The following is a 17,868-nucleotide window of genomic DNA, read 5'->3' as shown; positions in this document are numbered from 1 at the left end:
CACGGAGGACTTGCCTAAACAAGTACAATGTTATATGTAATGATCTGAGATTGCAATTTCATTAAATGGAACTCGTATTTACTGATTAAGGCCTCACTCAATCCAGCATTTGTACCAGATTTGTTCACTAAAATTGTACTATCTAATATTTCATGTTGAAACCACGATCAAATGCTCAATAGAGCTCGGCAATGACTCAATCGAGAAATTAAACAACATTATTGTCAGTATTTAAAAAATGGGTGTCAGCACTGAGCATGCAAGTAATGATTTTTACATGGTTGTGTTCGTATGTACTAGGTGAAGAAGACATGAAAGTAAAGTTAGTAGACAGGAGAGAGCCAAAGATACATAACATAGCCATTGAAAAAGAAGTATAAAAAGAAGAATGAATAAATGATTTTTTTTTAATTGTATTTTTGCGGTTGTGGATGCGGAGAATAGAAGGGTTGCTTTCTTTGTTAAACACCTCTCTCAGACCATGCTAGATGTGACCTCAATTAGATATATTGGTTAGTTTGCAAAATTTCTCTCTAGTTTTAAATTGTTGTGGCAAAATGGCTGGCTGAAAGTGAAAATAAGAATAGAATTATGTGTTTCAATCAAGATAGCATTTTCTGCAACCCCGTGTTTAATTGATGTTAAAGTATATAATTATAGAATCTTAACCCATTTGTTTCAATGATTTTTTTTTTTTTTTAATGAATCTTATATGTTGCTTGTTGGCTCTGTTTCTTGATAAAATTCCGGCTCTGTGATGGAGGTAACTCAAATTTTGAGTTCCAATTCAGATCTTCCGATTATAATCCGGGTCAATCTAGTTCTAGGTCGAATGCACTTCATGCCAAAATTTGTATTTTTGCGTAAAAAATTCAGATCTTCTGATGGTCCAGATCTAAACTCAAAATTTGAGCTACTTTAGGTGATATTAATTCCATGGACATGTACCGGTAAATTTGTATTTTTGTTCCAATGAGTGATACTTGCCTTGCGCAAACAATGTCTTAGCAGCCCAAAAAACAATTGACTGCTCCAACAAAGTAATCCTCAATTTTATTTACAAATATTTTTTATGGACTTGTGGTTCTCTCCCAGTGGTAAAAACCAAGTCAGGATCCAAAATTGATCAATTTTGGGCCTAAGGGTCAATCTGTAATTATATTATTAATGGGCCAACACAATCAACCACCAAATTCTATTGACCTAGACCTAGAACTATATTATTAATGGTCTTGCCTGAGACCACTAGAGAACAATTTACCATTTAATGCTTCCCATTAAAAGAATGAAATGGTCATAATAATATTGATATATTTATTCTTATTTAAATATTATTCACAATTATAATATTATAAAATAGGATTCAGATAATTTGCATAACACAATATTTAGGTGTAGCTCTGTTATGAGCTTTGACATAATTCTAACTAACGCATTATTGCACAACAAATATTCCAAAATAAATTTTTATTTTTGTTGCCCTTCGTTATATATATATTTTTTATTTCTTAATTTTAATTCATATCAGCTAATATAATAAAAGACCGTGTTTGGAAACTGAGCAAAAGCATACATGCTTATTTAATAAAAGACTGTGTATGAAGTTGTACAACCATATGCGGTTCAAAATTTTTAATCCGTGTGCAAATAATCGTGACTTTCAGACACAATACAAAATTTTCAGACCCTATGTGTATGTTGGAGCATTTTTTCCCGCGAGCATCACCTCCCATTATATACTATTAATGTTGAAATTTGTCGCATCCACATATAATTTGTCATGTATGATCACATTTTCTGTACTAGTGATTCAACATTATTCTTTTAATTAACGTTATCATTTCTTAACAATCGTAAAATGCTTTATATTTATCCAATACTAAATAAAAACGTGCAAGAGGCGAAATAAAATCAAGCAAAACTACATTTCCTTTTAATTCAATTGTTGCAGTTTTGGTAGGTTTTGAGTTTTTTCATCAGCACGCTACCTTTTGAATATATATTTTTTAAATGTTATAAACATAAAATAGGGAGATAAATTGTTTAAAACATTGACTTGTTAACAAATTTTATTGACCGGTCAAAATAATATTATTAGCAATGAGAGTATATCAGCTTTTTTTTAAATTAGATATTTGGTTATGGAAATTAGTTGTTGGTGTATATAGTTATAATCTTCCTAATATTTGTAGATATCATTTTGTGAGAAAGCATTTTATATAAATGTAATATTACATTATACGTGACGGAATATATGCAACCGGTGGAAGTGGATTGAGTAGTCTGACCTAATTTTGGGATTGATAGATTCAACATCTGTCCAATTCGCTTTACAATCCGTGCGTAGTTGATATGCACAAATATTAAAACAAATATGTACGAATATTTAAGAAGAAAGCACGGATCATAAAGTAAATCGGACAGACTCGATAGGAATCATCAAATCCAAGTTAGGTCCGATGGACTGGAACAATCAAATCCAAGTTTGATTGTTTTTGTAGCATTGTTTAATGCCATATTGCGATGCACAATTGTCGTATTCTATCAAGTTGCCATATGGGAGTGTGCCCACAGTAAATAAACCCACTGGTTGCTTACCAACTCCATTGACTCAGCTGGAGAAAATAAGTTCTAAATCAATTTTCCCAAGTCTAGTCTAGCAACCAGAGAGAGAGAGAGAGAGAGAGTTTCAATTCAGCTCAATTGAACTTCATGGCGTCCGGACTGTTTTCTTCCATCCAATCACTCTCCACCAAGCTCCTGGATGCCATTCGAGGCACCACTTCCACTTTGCACAAGCACGATCCACCATCCCCTTTTTCCGATCAACACAACAGTGTTAGAGAGGATTTGGAGAACCTTAGTTGGATGCTTGCCAGGATTCAGGCTGTTCAACAGGACGCTGAAGAGAGAGAGATTCATGACAGATCTGTTCACCTTTGGCTGGCGGAGCTGAGAGGTGTGGCCTACCAAGCAGAGGATGTGCTCGACGACTTCTACTATGAGGTGCTGAGAACCATCATCGACAGCGGAGATGCATCCATTGAGGCCTACCATAGGGACGGTGGTATATTACTTTCCAATTCCAATTCTGACTTTACATGAAACTCAATTCAAAGTTCAAACTTGACTCCAAATAGAAATTAGCCGAACTAAAACCTGATAACCTAATTATTTAATTTCAAAATGAAATTTTCTGATCCTAGAATGGTACGCTGTGTGCCCCATTTCTAATTGAATATTTTGGTACTTTAATGAAATGTCCGGTGACTATTTCATTAGTGTACGGAAACCTGGCAAATTTAGCGCACTTATTTTGTCCAAAAACAGTGATTTTTTACCTATCTTAAAAAGTAGTAAACAATTTCCGAAAATTATAAAATTTCTTCACCAATTATATTTTAGTATGAATTTGGAATCCTCCTCATATAGATATATAAATATATATAAATATATATAAATATATATATATATACAAAGTGGTAGTTCCTGAGCTTTGATGTTACCAATTCGTTTTTCAATTTTCAAAGCTCAAAACGTCGATCCGAATTGTTCAAGTTGATCTCTATTTTAAAGTGCTTGGAGACCAAATTTTACATTTTTCTGAATTTTTTACTATTTATTAAGCCACTTTGAAAATCGCTGATTCAACGGTGCCTTCTAATTTGACTGTTTTGTTAAGCCACCGTTAGATCAGAGATTAAGTGGCTTAATAAATAGTAAAAAAAATTAGAAAAATGTAAAATTTGGTCTCCAAGTATATTTTAATATAGACATCAACTTGAACGGTTCGAATCGACATTTTGAACTTCGAAAATTGAAAAATGAATTGGTAGCACCAAAGCTCGGGAACTACCACTTTGATCTTGGCCAACCTCTATATATATATATATAATGGCTAAGCTCAAATCGTTTGTTCCTGGACTTAGGAACAAATGACTCGGTTCTCCAATTTCTAAAGTTCAAATGGCCGATCCAAACCGTTAGATGTTTAATCTATATTAAAATGTCCTTGGAGACAAAATTTTATATTTTTTGGAATTTTTTTACTATTTATTAAGATGGTTTGAAAGTCGCTATTTTTTTATGGTGCAGAATTTTAATAGAAACAGCGATTTCCAAACAATCTTAATAAATAGTAAAAAAATTCCAAAAAATACAAAATTTTGTCTACAAGCACATTTTAATATAGATTAAATATCTAACGATTTGGATCAGCCATTTGAACTTTGGAAATTGGAGTACCGAGTCATTTGTTCTTGAGTCCAGGAACAAACGATTTGAGCTTAGCCATTATATATATATACTAGTATTATACCCGTGCGTTGCAACGGAGACATATTATAAGAAACAAATATATCAATGAAAATAATAATTATCTAAAAATTAAAACACATGTTAATAGAAAATTTATATGATTATGTATTTTTAATTAACTTTAATCGTGATCTCTGATAACAATTTGATGATGTCATGATTCTTTATTTTTAAGTACCAATGATATCAAATAATAGCTCGATTTGAATCTAATATCAAATATCATACAACAATTCAATATCAACATATAATATGATATCAAATAATATCTCGATTCAAATATAATATCAAATATCATACAACAATTCAATATCAACATATAACATGATATCAAAAAACATAAATAAAAAGTGTTATCGTTTGTATGTATAGGATGTACACACACACACACACACATTATAAGAAAAATATATATTCACACACAAGTTCCAATTTATATTCTTCTTTGTTTTCAATTTAGAATACACCCACATACACACATACACACATACACACATTGATATATTATATATTGGAAATATATTCTAAATTGCCCACACCAATATGTATAGAAACAAAAAAAGAAAAATAAGGAAATTAAAAAAAAATGATTTTCATTGTGATTCGTATAGAAACGAAGAAGGAAACAATAAATAAGAAAATGGAAGGTGGAGTCTTCTCAATTGAAGAGGAAAAAATATGGAAATAAAGGAATAAGGAAACAAATAAATATATAGTTATATTTCAGAATTTGTTCATTTTAAATTGTAACGTATCGTGTGGCAGCACATGTGGTGGGTATGTTTTTAACTAAATTTAGACTTCTATACATAAAAGAGATGCATTTAATCAAAAGAAGACAAAATATGTAATTGGAGAGCTGAGATCAAATTCGAAGTTTCATCTCTCAATCGTAGCCGTTGGCGGATCGGACACCCAACGTGCCTAATAATAGAATGGAGATATATATAGAGGTTGGCCAAGATCTTTCTACCTAGCTAAAAAAATAGTAAAAAAATTTCAAAAAATGTAAAATTTGGTCTCCAAACACATATTAATATGGAGAACAAGATGAACGGTTCAGATCGACCGTTTCGATTTTGAAAACTCGAATATTGAGCCGTAACACGGGAGGCCTCTATGCTATCCATAGCACCCAAGCCTTACTATATATATATATATAGAGAGTGAGTCTATGGTACTATGCATATTACGGGTTGTTACCGTGCTACGGCTCTATATTCGAGTTTTCAATTCCTAATGGTCGATCCGAACCGTTCATCTTGTTCTCCATATTAATATGTGTTTGGAGACCAAATTTTACATTTTTTAAAAATTTTTTACTTATTTTTTAGATATTTAGAAAATCACTAGATCTGAAAATTCTGGCCCATCTAAAAGCAGTGATTTTCAATAAATCTAAAAAAATAGTAAAAAAATTTCAAAAAAATGTAAAATTTGGTCTCCAAATACATATTAATATGGAGAACAAGATGAACGGTTCAGATCGATCGTTAGGATTAGAAAACTCGAATATAGAGCCGTAGCACGGTGCCAAATCGTAATATGCATAGTACCATAGACTCACTCATATATATATATATAATTAAGTTAAACATGGGGAATAAGAGAAAGTTTAATATACAATTCTACAGGGACTAAGAGAAAATTTGCCGAGATGTACACATCATCCTCCATTGCTTCTTATTCATTTAGTATTACCAAGGTCATGATTCCAGATGGCATGGCAGAGAAGATCAAGGGTATAACACAAAGGTTTCAAGAGATTTCAAATGCTCGTAGGGATCTTCATTTGAGGGAGGAGGATGGGACCCGGCTGGTTATCAGTACAGAAACCCGGCCACCAACCAGCTCTCATGTGGATGAGAGAGCTATTTTTGGTAGAGAGAAGGAGAAGGAGAACATCATTAGTGTCCTCAACCCTTTAAATGATCCACAATTTACGGTTCTTCCAATTATTGGGATGGGCGGATTGGGCAAGACCACGCTTGCTCAACTCGTTTACAATGACTCCAAGTTCTTGCAGTTGTTTGACAAGAGAGTTTGGGTGTCAGTCTCTGAGGATTTTGACCTAGTACACCTGACAAGAGCAATAATTGAATCAATCAACAGAACAGCTTGTGAGATTTCTGAGCTAAACATACTGCAAGATATTCTCAAGGAAAAGATAAACCATGTTAGTTTGTTTCTCGTGCTAGACGATGTGTGGAATGAAAATACAGAACTGTGGGAACACTTTCAGGTTGCTTTAAAAGGTGGTAAAACTGTAAAAATATTGACAACAACCCGGAATACCTCGGTTGCTGAAATCATGCAGACAACATCTCCTATTCAGTTGGAGTGCTTACCTGATGAAAAATGTTGGTCTCTGTTCAAGCATTTTGCTTTCCACAATGGAGAGCCAAGTGAAAATAAAAATTTGCTTGAGATTGGTCATTGTATTGTAAAGAAGTGCAAAGGCTCCCCTTTGGTTACCAAGGTACTAGGAGGCATTCTACGATATGACATGGATGAAGAGAAATGGAGAGAAATTATGAAAAGTGATATATTCAAAATAGATGAGAATGGCAAAATTTTTACCCCATTACAGTTAAGTTACCAGAAATTGCCGCTACATCTCAAACCATGCTTTGTTTATTTAGCCATGTTTCCGAAAGGTAAACGGATTGATAGAGACCATGTGGTTAGGCTCTGGATGGCGCAAGGTTACATTAATAGCAATTCATCAAGAACTAAGAAAACATTAGAAGAAATAGGAAGTGAGTACTTAAATGAATTGCAAGGCAGATCACTCATTGATTTTGGGTATTACAATAAATGCTACGTTCATGATTTAATACATGATCTAGCAAGATCCATTTCTCAAAAAATAAACCAGCCTGTTTTAGAGAATGACAATCTATGGAATAGTTCATACAAAATAAACCACCTATACTTAACCAAGAAACATGAATTGTCAGATTTTTTAGCATCCTTCAACAATAAGGTTATTCGAACATATGTAAGGGAATGCCCAAGAAACTACATAGATGATTCTGTCATTTTCTCTAAAATTACTTATGTGCGAGCTCTTCAGTTGAGGAATTGTATGTTGCCAGACACACTCAGCGCATTGAAGCACTTGCGTTACCTTTTTATTAAAGATGATAAGATAGAAAGCCTTCCAGAATCTTTATGTCTTCTTTACCACCTTCAAACTTTGGATATTAATTGCCATAATATTCTAGAGTTACCTGAAAACATCAAATCCCTTATTAACCTTCGGTTTCTTCAGTTGTGTAGTAGTAAAATCATGCAGTTACCTGAATCCATATACCTACTTCAAAATCTAGATACATTATCCTTAGAACTCTGTAGGAAACTCAAAAAGTTGCCTAGGAGCATAGAGCAGTTAACAAGCCTACGTGTTCTAAAACTATCTGAAGATTTTGTATGTAACCTGCCATCTGGAATTGGTAAATTAACAAATCTTGTATTGTTAAATGGGAAATTTAAAGTCATGGGAAGTGACATGACCCGGGGGTTGGGAGAATTAAGGGATATGAATAGGCTTTGTGGGTTGATGTCCATCTCAGGGCTCAAAAACGTTGGTAATATCGAGCACTCTAGAGAAGCCAATCTTGTATCAAAGTCAAATCTACACAAGTTAATTCTAAGCTTTGAGGAAGTCGATATTCCTTGCAAAATCTCTTTCAGATGGCTATACGGATATCCATTTTTCAACATAGCTCTCAGTTCAAGTACCAATGCAAAGATTGAGAATAATGAAAAGATACAGGAAGGTGTACTTGAAAGCCTCCAACCTCATGGTAACCTCACAGAGCTTGAAATATTAAATTACAGAGGAAGAAGATTTCCTTATTGGTTGCTTGATAGATCATTGATGTCCAAGCTGACAACTCTAACTCTGCACTTCCATATGGAGCTTACTTTCTTGCTTCCATTGTTGGATCAACTCCCACATCTCAAATCTCTCAAAATATACATGAGTTGTAACACTGTTACAAATGTAGAAGATGAACTTCTTGCAGGGCTTTCATTTGCAAATGATTTGTCCAAGCAACCTGCACCTCTAGTTAGTTTTTCGTCATTCAATAACATGCTCAATTTAGGTGATGAACCCTGCCTTAAGAAACTCACCATAAATAATTGCTCTAAATTATGGGAAGTAACTATTCCACAAAAGGTTGAGGTGTTGGAGGTAGATGGATGTGGTTGTCAAGAAATAAACTTTTCTGCACACTCTGAACTTAAAAGGCTTTCAATAATTAATTGTAGAAAGTTGATCACTATTTATTACAAAAGTGGGGACTTACCTTTTATTGAGAGTATTTCACTTTCTGGATGCCCCAATTTGTCGATGCTCTCGGCCATCCCCCAAGAAATGAAGCAGCTGCATATATCAGATTGTGGCATTCAAGAAATCAACTTCTCATCACTATCTAAACTTCAAAAGGTTTCGATCTTTGATTGTAGAGAGCTTCTCTCGATTTATTACAAAATTGGGGACTTATCTTTTCTTGGGAGTATTTCACTTTCTGGATGCCCCAAATTATTGATATTCTCAGCCATCCTGGAAGAAAAGAAGCAGATGGATTCAAGAAATAGTGATTTTCAATCTGAGATTCAAAATGTTTCACGGGGGAGAGTGTCGCTATTTAATTGCCCAAAATTAAGGATTTTCTCGGCCATCCCAGCTGTAGAACTTGATACGCTCAAGATAGCCCACTGCGGTATTCGTGAAATCATTTTACCATCAAGGTGTCAGCTGTTAGAAATCCATAACTGTCCAGAGCTAATATCAGTTCAATGGAAGGATGGGGACACAATTTCTCTTCCACTAGTAAAATTTGTTGATTGTCCGCAGTTGAAACTCCTAAAAATTCCAAAAGAAGTTGAAGAACTGCAAATAAAATCTTGTGGTACTCGTGAGATCTTTTTTTCCTCACAATCTATGGTGCGGAGTGTTCATATCTTTGGTTGTCGAAAGCTGTCCTTGGTTCATTGGATGGATGGGGACGTACCATTTCTCAAGGACATCTTTTTTGAGGGATGTTCTGAGCTCATATCACTTCAATTTCTGCAAGGAGATCTCCCATTACTTGAGAAATTTGCAATTAAATCTTGTCCCCAATTTAACGAGGTTTTAACTGTTCCATATCAACTGAAAGAATTAAAGATAGTTGACTGCCTTTTTCCTGAAATCCACCTTTTACCACAATCCAAACTTCGGCGATTAATCATCAGTGAGTGTGTGAACCTTACAGCAATTAAAGGGTTGCAGACGCAGTTCCCTACAGGTGATGTGTCACAACCCATGATGGAGATGGTTGATATTCGTAATTGCCGCAGGATGGATTTTGGTACACAGGGAAACAGCTACTTCTATCAGGTAAAGGGTCCACAAAACTCAATTTATGTACTCAGTTACTTCTAGCAAGTCTAAAAGCTATTGGTTTCTTCCTGCATTCTTAAGGTAACACAAAACTCAATTTATGTACTCAGTTACATGCACGTTGAGGATCGTGCGTGACAGTGCATGGTCATGTGGGATGAAGGACGGTTGATTCTTGAGAGAAGCTAGCTCCATCTCATAGCTCGGTGAGGTCACATACTCTCTGTTATCTATTTTACTGAGGTCTATGGCAATCTCAACCATCGCAGTGAACTTCCCTAATGTATTTACTAATTTGGTATATACTGTAGGTGCCAAAAGTAAGGTACTATACTTCTGTACAGATTTAACAAACACATACTTATTTTCAATTGCAATATACTGTAGGTGCCACCGATTCAGGAGCCGTTTATCCATCCCAGTAGTATAGGTATGGTTCATTAGACCAAACAAGCTAAAATTCTTGTTCTGGTCAGTCCTGCTCTCAAATACTTTTAATGAACGCACTGCCACAGAATCCGGCCTCATGTACCAATACAAACTGTACTTCTCGATTGAATAATTCCCATAATTGCTATCATCTGCTAGGAAATCAGAGACCCGAGTGAACCAATGCAAGGTCAAAATTGGAAAGAAGGTCTTCAACAGGCACGCTTGAACATCTTACAATCCTGCCTAGAGCTTGAACGAGATCTCTCGACCTGAACGTGGACTTTTTTCATTCAGTCAACAGTACATTGCATCTTGAGGTAGCTTCATAAAGAGGTTTGAATCTTTGAATTCAACAGATTTTGCACTTTCAATTGGAACAAGGCACTCCTTACAACCAAGTGCTAGCAGTACCGACTCCACATCTGTGAACTGACAATCACTGAAAAATTTAGCTATGCTGAGTTGCTGACTCAACATTTTAATTTCTCAAATTTACAAATATTGAAGGATGGGAGCCTGGAAATGATTGAGAATAACAGTATAGCTTAAATTAAGGTCCAAAATTGTCAATTAGATATTTTATTGATATTAATATGATTTTTTTAGTCAAAAAAATAAAACTTGGTATATTAATAAAATAATAATGTTTAGATGGGGAAATAAGTAATTTTCAATTTTGGATGGGGAAATATCTAATTGAACAAGTTATGGTGGGCATATATCTAAATTTCCTAGGTTTTATTGTTGGTTGAAAATTGAACCAAAGCAGTTCAAATTTTTGTTAAGGCAAAGTTACAATAATAGCGGGTTCTCTTCTGTTTGATTGATCCAAGCTGAAGTTTTGATTGATGGCTTACTTGTATGCAACCCAATGTCATATTAACAAAGGAATTTGGATTCACAGGTTCTTGATGATATGGTAGATGGATAGCATCGAGAGTACCAGTACATTTGTAATTTTGTTCTTGAGAGAAATACTTTCACAAACAATGCCTGTGAAGATCCTGAGAACTTCCTTGATGGCTTATTGGATCGATTTGAGGTAGAGAGTGTCAATCTTCCTCTGAAGAGCTTGGTGGGATCAAGGTTCTGGTTTGATCAGATGGTCAAATTTAGCATAGTCAACCAGTCATCCCCCTAATTTCAAAATTTAAGCTCAACCTAAGCGTATCTGTGCAAATTATCTAAAGTAAATCCAATGCAGCAACATTTCATAGACAAAATGATCATGACAGCTCCAAGAAAATCGAAAATTTTATTCATAATATAACAAAATTCAAAAACTCAAACATAACATCACATTGGAAAATATCGAAACATAACCATACTGCCATTGACAGTGATACGATTTGTCTCCTACTGCTGGCATTGGCAGCAGTAGCATTTATTGTCAATACTGCTAGCAATGTCAGCAGTAGGGATTTCTATAAATAAGGGGTAATATTAATACAGGCGGTTTTAGGATAAAAAAATTCAAAATTTCACTTTCCACTTCTCTCTCTCTCCCAAACCATTTCTGAGCAACTTTGCAAAGTGTTACAAATATGTTTTTATTCATTTTTATTAGTAATTAAATATTATAAATTATTAGAATTTGTACAAATCTAGGGTTTAGGATTTAGGCACGAAAATATAGGTTTTACAAATACCATACTTGGTCCAGAGTTACCAGACCCTAGGTATTTTGCCTTCCAAACATCAAATTTAGGTTTTAAAAATATCAGACTTGGTTCAGAGTTACCAGACCCAGGTATGTTGCCTTAATTCGTAAAATTACAAATTACAAATGCCTTACTCGCATGGTAAATGCCTTAATTTGTACAAATTACAAATTCATATGTTAATGTTTCTTAATTTTAATCTGTATTTTTTTTTCATTTGCAGGTTATGAGGGCATGTGCTTACGCTATTAAGCTAGTCGTTACAAAGGGTTGGAGAAAAGTAGGGATATGCCAACTCATGCATGGTTCCAGTAGTGTCAAGTATGCGAGCTTAGAAGGGCGACTAGTCTCCATGCTGAAGGGCACTGACCCGCCCAACTGGCGTGAAATATCATCTAACGAGAACACAGAGGAACATAGCACACCGATCCCAGATGCCCCTGGAGATGGCAGTTCTTACCCGCATCAAGACTGGTTGTACTCCATGTGTGGATAGAATGCGCATTTCCAGCATATCCCACAACAAGGAATGAGCACAAGAGGCAGGACCAGCACATCCAGCATATCCCGCATACACCACATAGGTAGCAAACAACAATATTTTAATTTTTTTCATGGCTAATATTATTTTTATGTAGGTCATGCAGCAGGCCCTAGAGAGGTGCCATGGTTCAGTTTCGAGGAGATGGCACCATCGTTCTATTTTGCTATTTACCCATTACTAAATAAAAGTGTGTAAGAGGTGAAATAAAATCTTGCAAAAATACATTTTTTTTTAATAACATAGTCCACAAAATAACATCTACTTTGTATTTGTCTATATTTAATTAATAAAAGATAAAAGCAGACCTAGGTTGCAATTCTGCTAAGTTCTGGGTTTTTTTCATCTTTGTGCTACCTTTTGAATTTTATTTTGTTTTTAAATTCTATACATAAAAAATTCGGGAGGTAAATTATTTTAAATATTGATTTGCTAAAAAAAATTATTGACAGGTCAAAATAATTTCTTGCAACAAAAGAATATCAACTTTCTTAAAATTGGATATTTTCTTAGGAAGCTGATAACAATATCCGCTCTGTACCCGCACTATAACAATTTTCTTTGGGTTTTTTTTTAACTCTTTTAGGTGGGGGATTAACTGCTCATGACTGAGCTCTGATTGGCAGTCTGTATTGGTTTAGTAGAAATACCATCAATTCTTAAAATTAGAAGGTACGATACTTAACACAGATCTATGTTTTAATTATTTACAATGTAAATGTTGTGACTTGTTAAATCTGTTCATATACTGAATAACACATTAGATGGTAAATAAGGTGAAACTTTTACAGTTTTACTTTGATTAGAGGAGCTTAATCTTGCTGATTTGTTTCAGCTTTCCATTTTTTTAGTAATGGATTTTCTAAATGATAAATCTGTTTTTTCAATAAACCTTGTACCAGCTTTATATTTTGTTTGTACAAAGCATTTTTATTTTTTGGTATTTTCTGATACAATCTCCATGAACTGAATTGTGAAATTTTGAAAACATCTAGGGTCTATCTTTATAAATTGCAAAATTGTGGAAAATACTTCTTGTCAGAGGGGCTTAAACACAAGTTTGTACGATTTCTGTGTTGGAAGGTTTTCATAGCCTAATAAAACTGAAAACTGTAGGAACATATGCATCTCTCCTGCTGCTGAAAGTGTTCAATTCAGACATCATATTACCATTGGTGATTGTCCTCTGATGAGACTGGTGCCCAAGAAACAACATCACTTATGATGAGGTCTGGGTACAACACTTGAAGATATACATATATTAGATTATTTAGAAGCTAGAGACATTTGATTACATATTTATTAATAGCAGACCCAACCAGTACTAAAACCAGTACCAACTATCTTGGGTAAATTTTTTGGAATTCCATGCTTAAGCCTAAAAAAATTACCCAAGTTACAGAATAAGACAAAAAAAAAAAGAAAAAAAAAAAGAAACAGAGGTGATTTCCAATACTATAATACATTTGGTCGTTACCGGACCAAACAACTTCTATTGATTGACAGCCCTCAAGATGATTGCCAGCATGTCATATCTAATTTACATTGGCAGTTGATTGACAGCCCTCGAGATGATAAAGAAGCTAAACGGGAAGGTGGTGAACAGAGAGGAGCTGGATCAGCTTAAATTGCAATCCTTTTGTTATTGGGAAATAAGAAGTTGCCTTGTTACTGGTTCTGATCCCCTTTCACTAATTCTTTTCTTCTTTTTTTCAATTTGTTTGTGCATCTTGCTTGTTTATCTTGTAGGATTTACGGTTTAGAGAAATTTAGATATATGCCATTGAGCCCAATATAACTTGTTCAATTAGATATTTCTCCATTCAAAATTGAAAATTAGTTATTTCCCCATCTAAATATAACTATTTTATTAATATACCCATTCTTGATTTTTTTCACTAAAAAGTTCAATTTAATATTAATAAAATATCTAATTGACAATTTTGCCCCTTACTTTAAATTCCCTTTAGTAAGTGGAAATTTGAGAAACTAAAAAAGTGAAAGTGGAAAGTACATCAACTATCATATGTACTCATAGTCTAAATTTCTCATTGACATATCTCCAATACGTGATGTTCTCGTTTTGATGTTATTCTAGTACCCGTTTATATGCACCGACATGTGTTATTATGGTACTGAACTGTTTTGCCATATTACCAGAATACCAGAAAACTGAATAAGGGTGGCGCGTGTGACGGAGGTCAAGCCAGACGGAAGGTGCAATGAAGATGGAGGATCATGCGTGACAGTGGAGGGTCGTGCAGGATGAAGGTGCAGGGAAGGTGAAGGATCGTGTGTGACAGTGAAGCTAGCTGTCTCATAGCTCGGTGAGATCATATACTCTCTGTTATCTATTTTATAGAGATCTATGGTAATCTCAACCATAGCAGTGAACTTCCCAAATGAATCCTCTTGCATCCAAAATCAGTATTCGCTAATTTGGCATACACTGCCGGTGCCAATAGTAAGGTATTATACTGTTGTACTGATTTAACAAACAAAAATCCAGCCTCAATTGGTATATACTGTAGGTGCCACAGATTCAGGAGCCGTTATCCATACCAGCAGTACAGATACAGTTCATTAGACCGAACAAGCTAAAATTATTGTTCTGGTCAGTCTTGCTCTCAAATACATTTAATGCACGCACCGCAGCAGAATCCAGCCTCATGTTCCAATCCAAACTGTAATTCTCGATTGAATAATTCCCATAATTGCTATTATCTACCAGTAAATCAACATAGAAAATCAGAGACCCGAGTGAACCCAAGGTGAGGTCAAAATTAGAAAGAAGGTCTCGAACAGGGTTGCTTGAACCTCTGACAATCCTACCTAGAGCTTGAAATCTCTCGACCTGAACTTGGGCTCTCTTCATTCAGTCAACAGTACATTGCATTTTGAGGTAGCTTCATAAAGAGGTTTAAATTCAACAGATTTGGCACTTTCAATTGGAAAAAGGCACTTCTTAAAACCAAGTGCTACTAGTACCGACTCCACGTTTGTGAACTGACAATCATCAAAATTTAGGTTTTGAAAATACCAGAGTTAGTTCAGAGTTACCGGACCTAGTATTTTGCTTCCCAAACACCAAAATTTAGGTTTTAAAAATATCAGACTTGGTTCAGAGTTACCAGACCCTAGGTAAATGCCTTAATTTGTACAAATTACAAATTCATATGTTAAATGTATCTTAATTTTAATCTGTACTTTTTAATTTGCAGGTGTGTGCTCACGCTATTAAGCTGGTCATTACAAAGGGTTGGAGGAAAGTAGGGACATCCCAACTCAAGCATGGTGCCGGCAGCGTCGAGCATGCCAGCTTAGAAGGGTGACTAGCATGGTGCCGGTAGCGTCTTGTTCCTCTGGTCATTAGAGAGGAACGTAGCACACTGATGCCAGATGCCCCTGCGGATGGCGGTCCTTATCCGGGTCAAGGCTGGTTGTACTCCATGTGTGGATGGAATGCATACTACAACGAAGAGGGAGCACCAGAGGCAAGACCAGAATATCCAACATATCCTGCACAAATCACACAGGTAACATAAAACAAAATTTTACTTTTTCAAATAAGTAGTTATCGAATATCACAGCTAATAATATATTATATGTAGGTCATGCAGGAGGCCCTAGAGGATCTCTGTAAAGAGATACCATGGTTCAGTTAAGAGGAGATCGCACCACTGATGTTTCCCCCGAGGGCCAATGATCATGACTCAGGCGAATCGCATAGCCAATACTTTGCGCATGTAGCAACATAGTCATTTTTCGGGACACCGACGCCCACGATGCACATAGACATCATACAGGAGGAGGATGCCGGCGATTGCATTTTACCCCCCAGTACCTGTAGTATAGATTTATGTCATCTCAGTACCTGTAGTATTTTTATGTTGGATTGTTGGATTGTTAGTATTTTGTTGTGTATTATGTTATGTTTGTTTTTTTGCACTTGTGTTTATTTTATATATTAGTTTATTTGAATGCTCAGTTAGTATTGTGTTTTATGCATCAACAAAGTCCAACATTATGATAATCAATCCATAATTATTTTGTTTTGTTGGCTCTGTTTCTTAATAAAATTCCAGCTCTGTGACGGAACCAGGGCTTAATGTTGGAATTCAGTCATTTGGTGGGCTTATTTGTAATTTTCCATGAAGTGTAATGTTCTCTGAAAAAGTATTAACTTGGCTGTTTTAATTGATGTTTTTGGCACTGGTGGTGAATGCAGTACCATGCTAATTAAGTGTTCTGTTCTGGACTGAATCAGAAATAGCGGTTTCTTAGTTTCATTTACTGTCTTTTTTATGTTTCATAGTTGTACAAAATTAGAACTCTAGTTCGAATGATCATTTAGTTTCTTTTCCTTTTGTCTTCAGTTAGGATGTGTTCTGCGCTTTTGTTTCTTTTCATGTAAGGTTACAATAATACCAGGTTTTCTATTGGATTAGTCTAAGCTGAACTGCAAATTACCTTGAAGTGGTATTAAATAAAGATTTATGTAATCTAAATTTATGATATACTTGTATTCTCTTCAATGCATACATTTGGGTTTATAAGTACCAGTAAATTAATATGTGTTTTTGTTTCAAAGAGTGATACTTAGCGCAAACGATGGCTCAGCAGCCCAGAAAGATGTCTCATTTAAGCCCAACCTAAAGCGTGTCCTTGCAACTGGTTTAAAACAAAGAATAAGACAATGATTGCTCCAAGAAAATTACCCTCAATTTTGTTTATATTTATTTTTTACAGATTTGTTGCCGATTTTTTTATTAATCGGAAATAAAATAAAATAAAATATCAAGAAAGAGTATGGTTTTGCAGGAAAATTAAAATTTAGGACAAACGGAATGGTTTATCCCGTCCAGCTACAGTGTCTAAATGAGATAAATCATTCCGTCCAGATTAGTGCTCCGCTAATCTCTCTAAGCCGAAAAAAAAAATATCTTGGACGGAATAGATTATCTCGTCCAACACTGTAGCATTTTTTATTTTATTTTTTGGTTTAGTTTCATCTAAGAGAATGAAAATATATTAAAAAAAAAAGGTAGAGGGCTGGATGGGATAATCTATCCCGTCGAAGATATTTTTTTTAAGTTAAATTGCTAATTAGAGTCAAAATTAACGGGACGAGATAGTTTATTCTGTCCAGACACTGTAGCTGGACGGAATAAACCATTCATATTTCCTAGATTTTGATTTTTCACCAAAATGATCCCTTTCGCGATACTTTTTATTAATAAAAAAAATCGGGATTTGTTGTTCTCTCCACGTGGTAACAGCCAAGCCCGAATCCAAAACTGAGGACATTTGAGACTAAGGGTCAATCTGTAATTGATATACATATCCTTATTTATTTAGAGTAATCATAATTTCCTCCAATCTCTTGTCCCCCAAACATCCCCCAAAATCTAACTGTTTGGACCACACTCTAACTATCTTTATTTAGGATGAATTACTGGTTCCCATTTATTTAACCTTATTTAAATATTTTTAACAATTCTACTATTTTAAAATAGGATAGT

General features: G+C 34.8%; 2 protein-coding genes and 1 long non-coding RNA gene across 3 annotated transcripts in view; 2 read left to right on the top strand and 1 right to left on the bottom strand.

Annotated features, from left to right (window-relative positions):
• The window catches only part of LOC144554504 (putative disease resistance protein RGA3), a 32,931-nt gene extending 23,177 nt beyond the window's left edge, over positions 1-9,754 (top strand). The window contains exon 2 of the mRNA XM_078302817.1: positions 5,952-9,754. Coding sequence (XP_078158943.1) covers positions 5,952-9,754 — 3,803 coding nt within the window. The remainder of the gene's footprint in view (positions 1-5,951) is intronic.
• Positions 9,755-9,805: 51 nt separating this feature from the next.
• Positions 9,806-10,240, bottom strand: LOC144554503 (DNA mismatch repair protein MSH2-like). Its single transcript, XM_078302816.1, has one exon. The coding sequence runs from the start codon at positions 10,238-10,240 to the stop codon at positions 9,806-9,808; it is 435 nt and encodes a 144-aa protein (XP_078158942.1).
• Positions 10,241-12,934: 2,694 nt separating this feature from the next.
• On the top strand, positions 12,935-16,175 carry LOC144554231 (uncharacterized). Its single transcript, XR_013511571.1, has 6 exons — positions 12,935-13,018; positions 13,463-13,581; positions 13,899-14,020; positions 15,226-15,248; positions 15,568-15,882; positions 15,958-16,175. It is a non-coding gene; the product is annotated as an uncharacterized LOC144554231 (long non-coding RNA).
• Positions 16,176-17,868: the final 1,693 nt, after the last annotated feature.

Source organism: Carex rostrata, chromosome 5 (genome assembly GCF_964058835.1).
Source record: "Carex rostrata chromosome 5, lpCarRost1.2, whole genome shotgun sequence".
In the NCBI taxonomy this organism is placed as follows: domain Eukaryota; kingdom Viridiplantae; phylum Streptophyta; class Magnoliopsida; order Poales; family Cyperaceae; genus Carex; species Carex rostrata.
Note: the sequence above shows the minus strand (reverse complement) of the source record. Positions and strands in the feature narration are given on the sequence as shown.

Coding starts and splice junctions, on each gene's coding strand:
- LOC144554503 (XM_078302816.1), bottom strand. CDS start 10,240: ATGAGGCCGGATTCTGTGGCAGTGCGTTCATTAAAAGTATTTGAGAGC.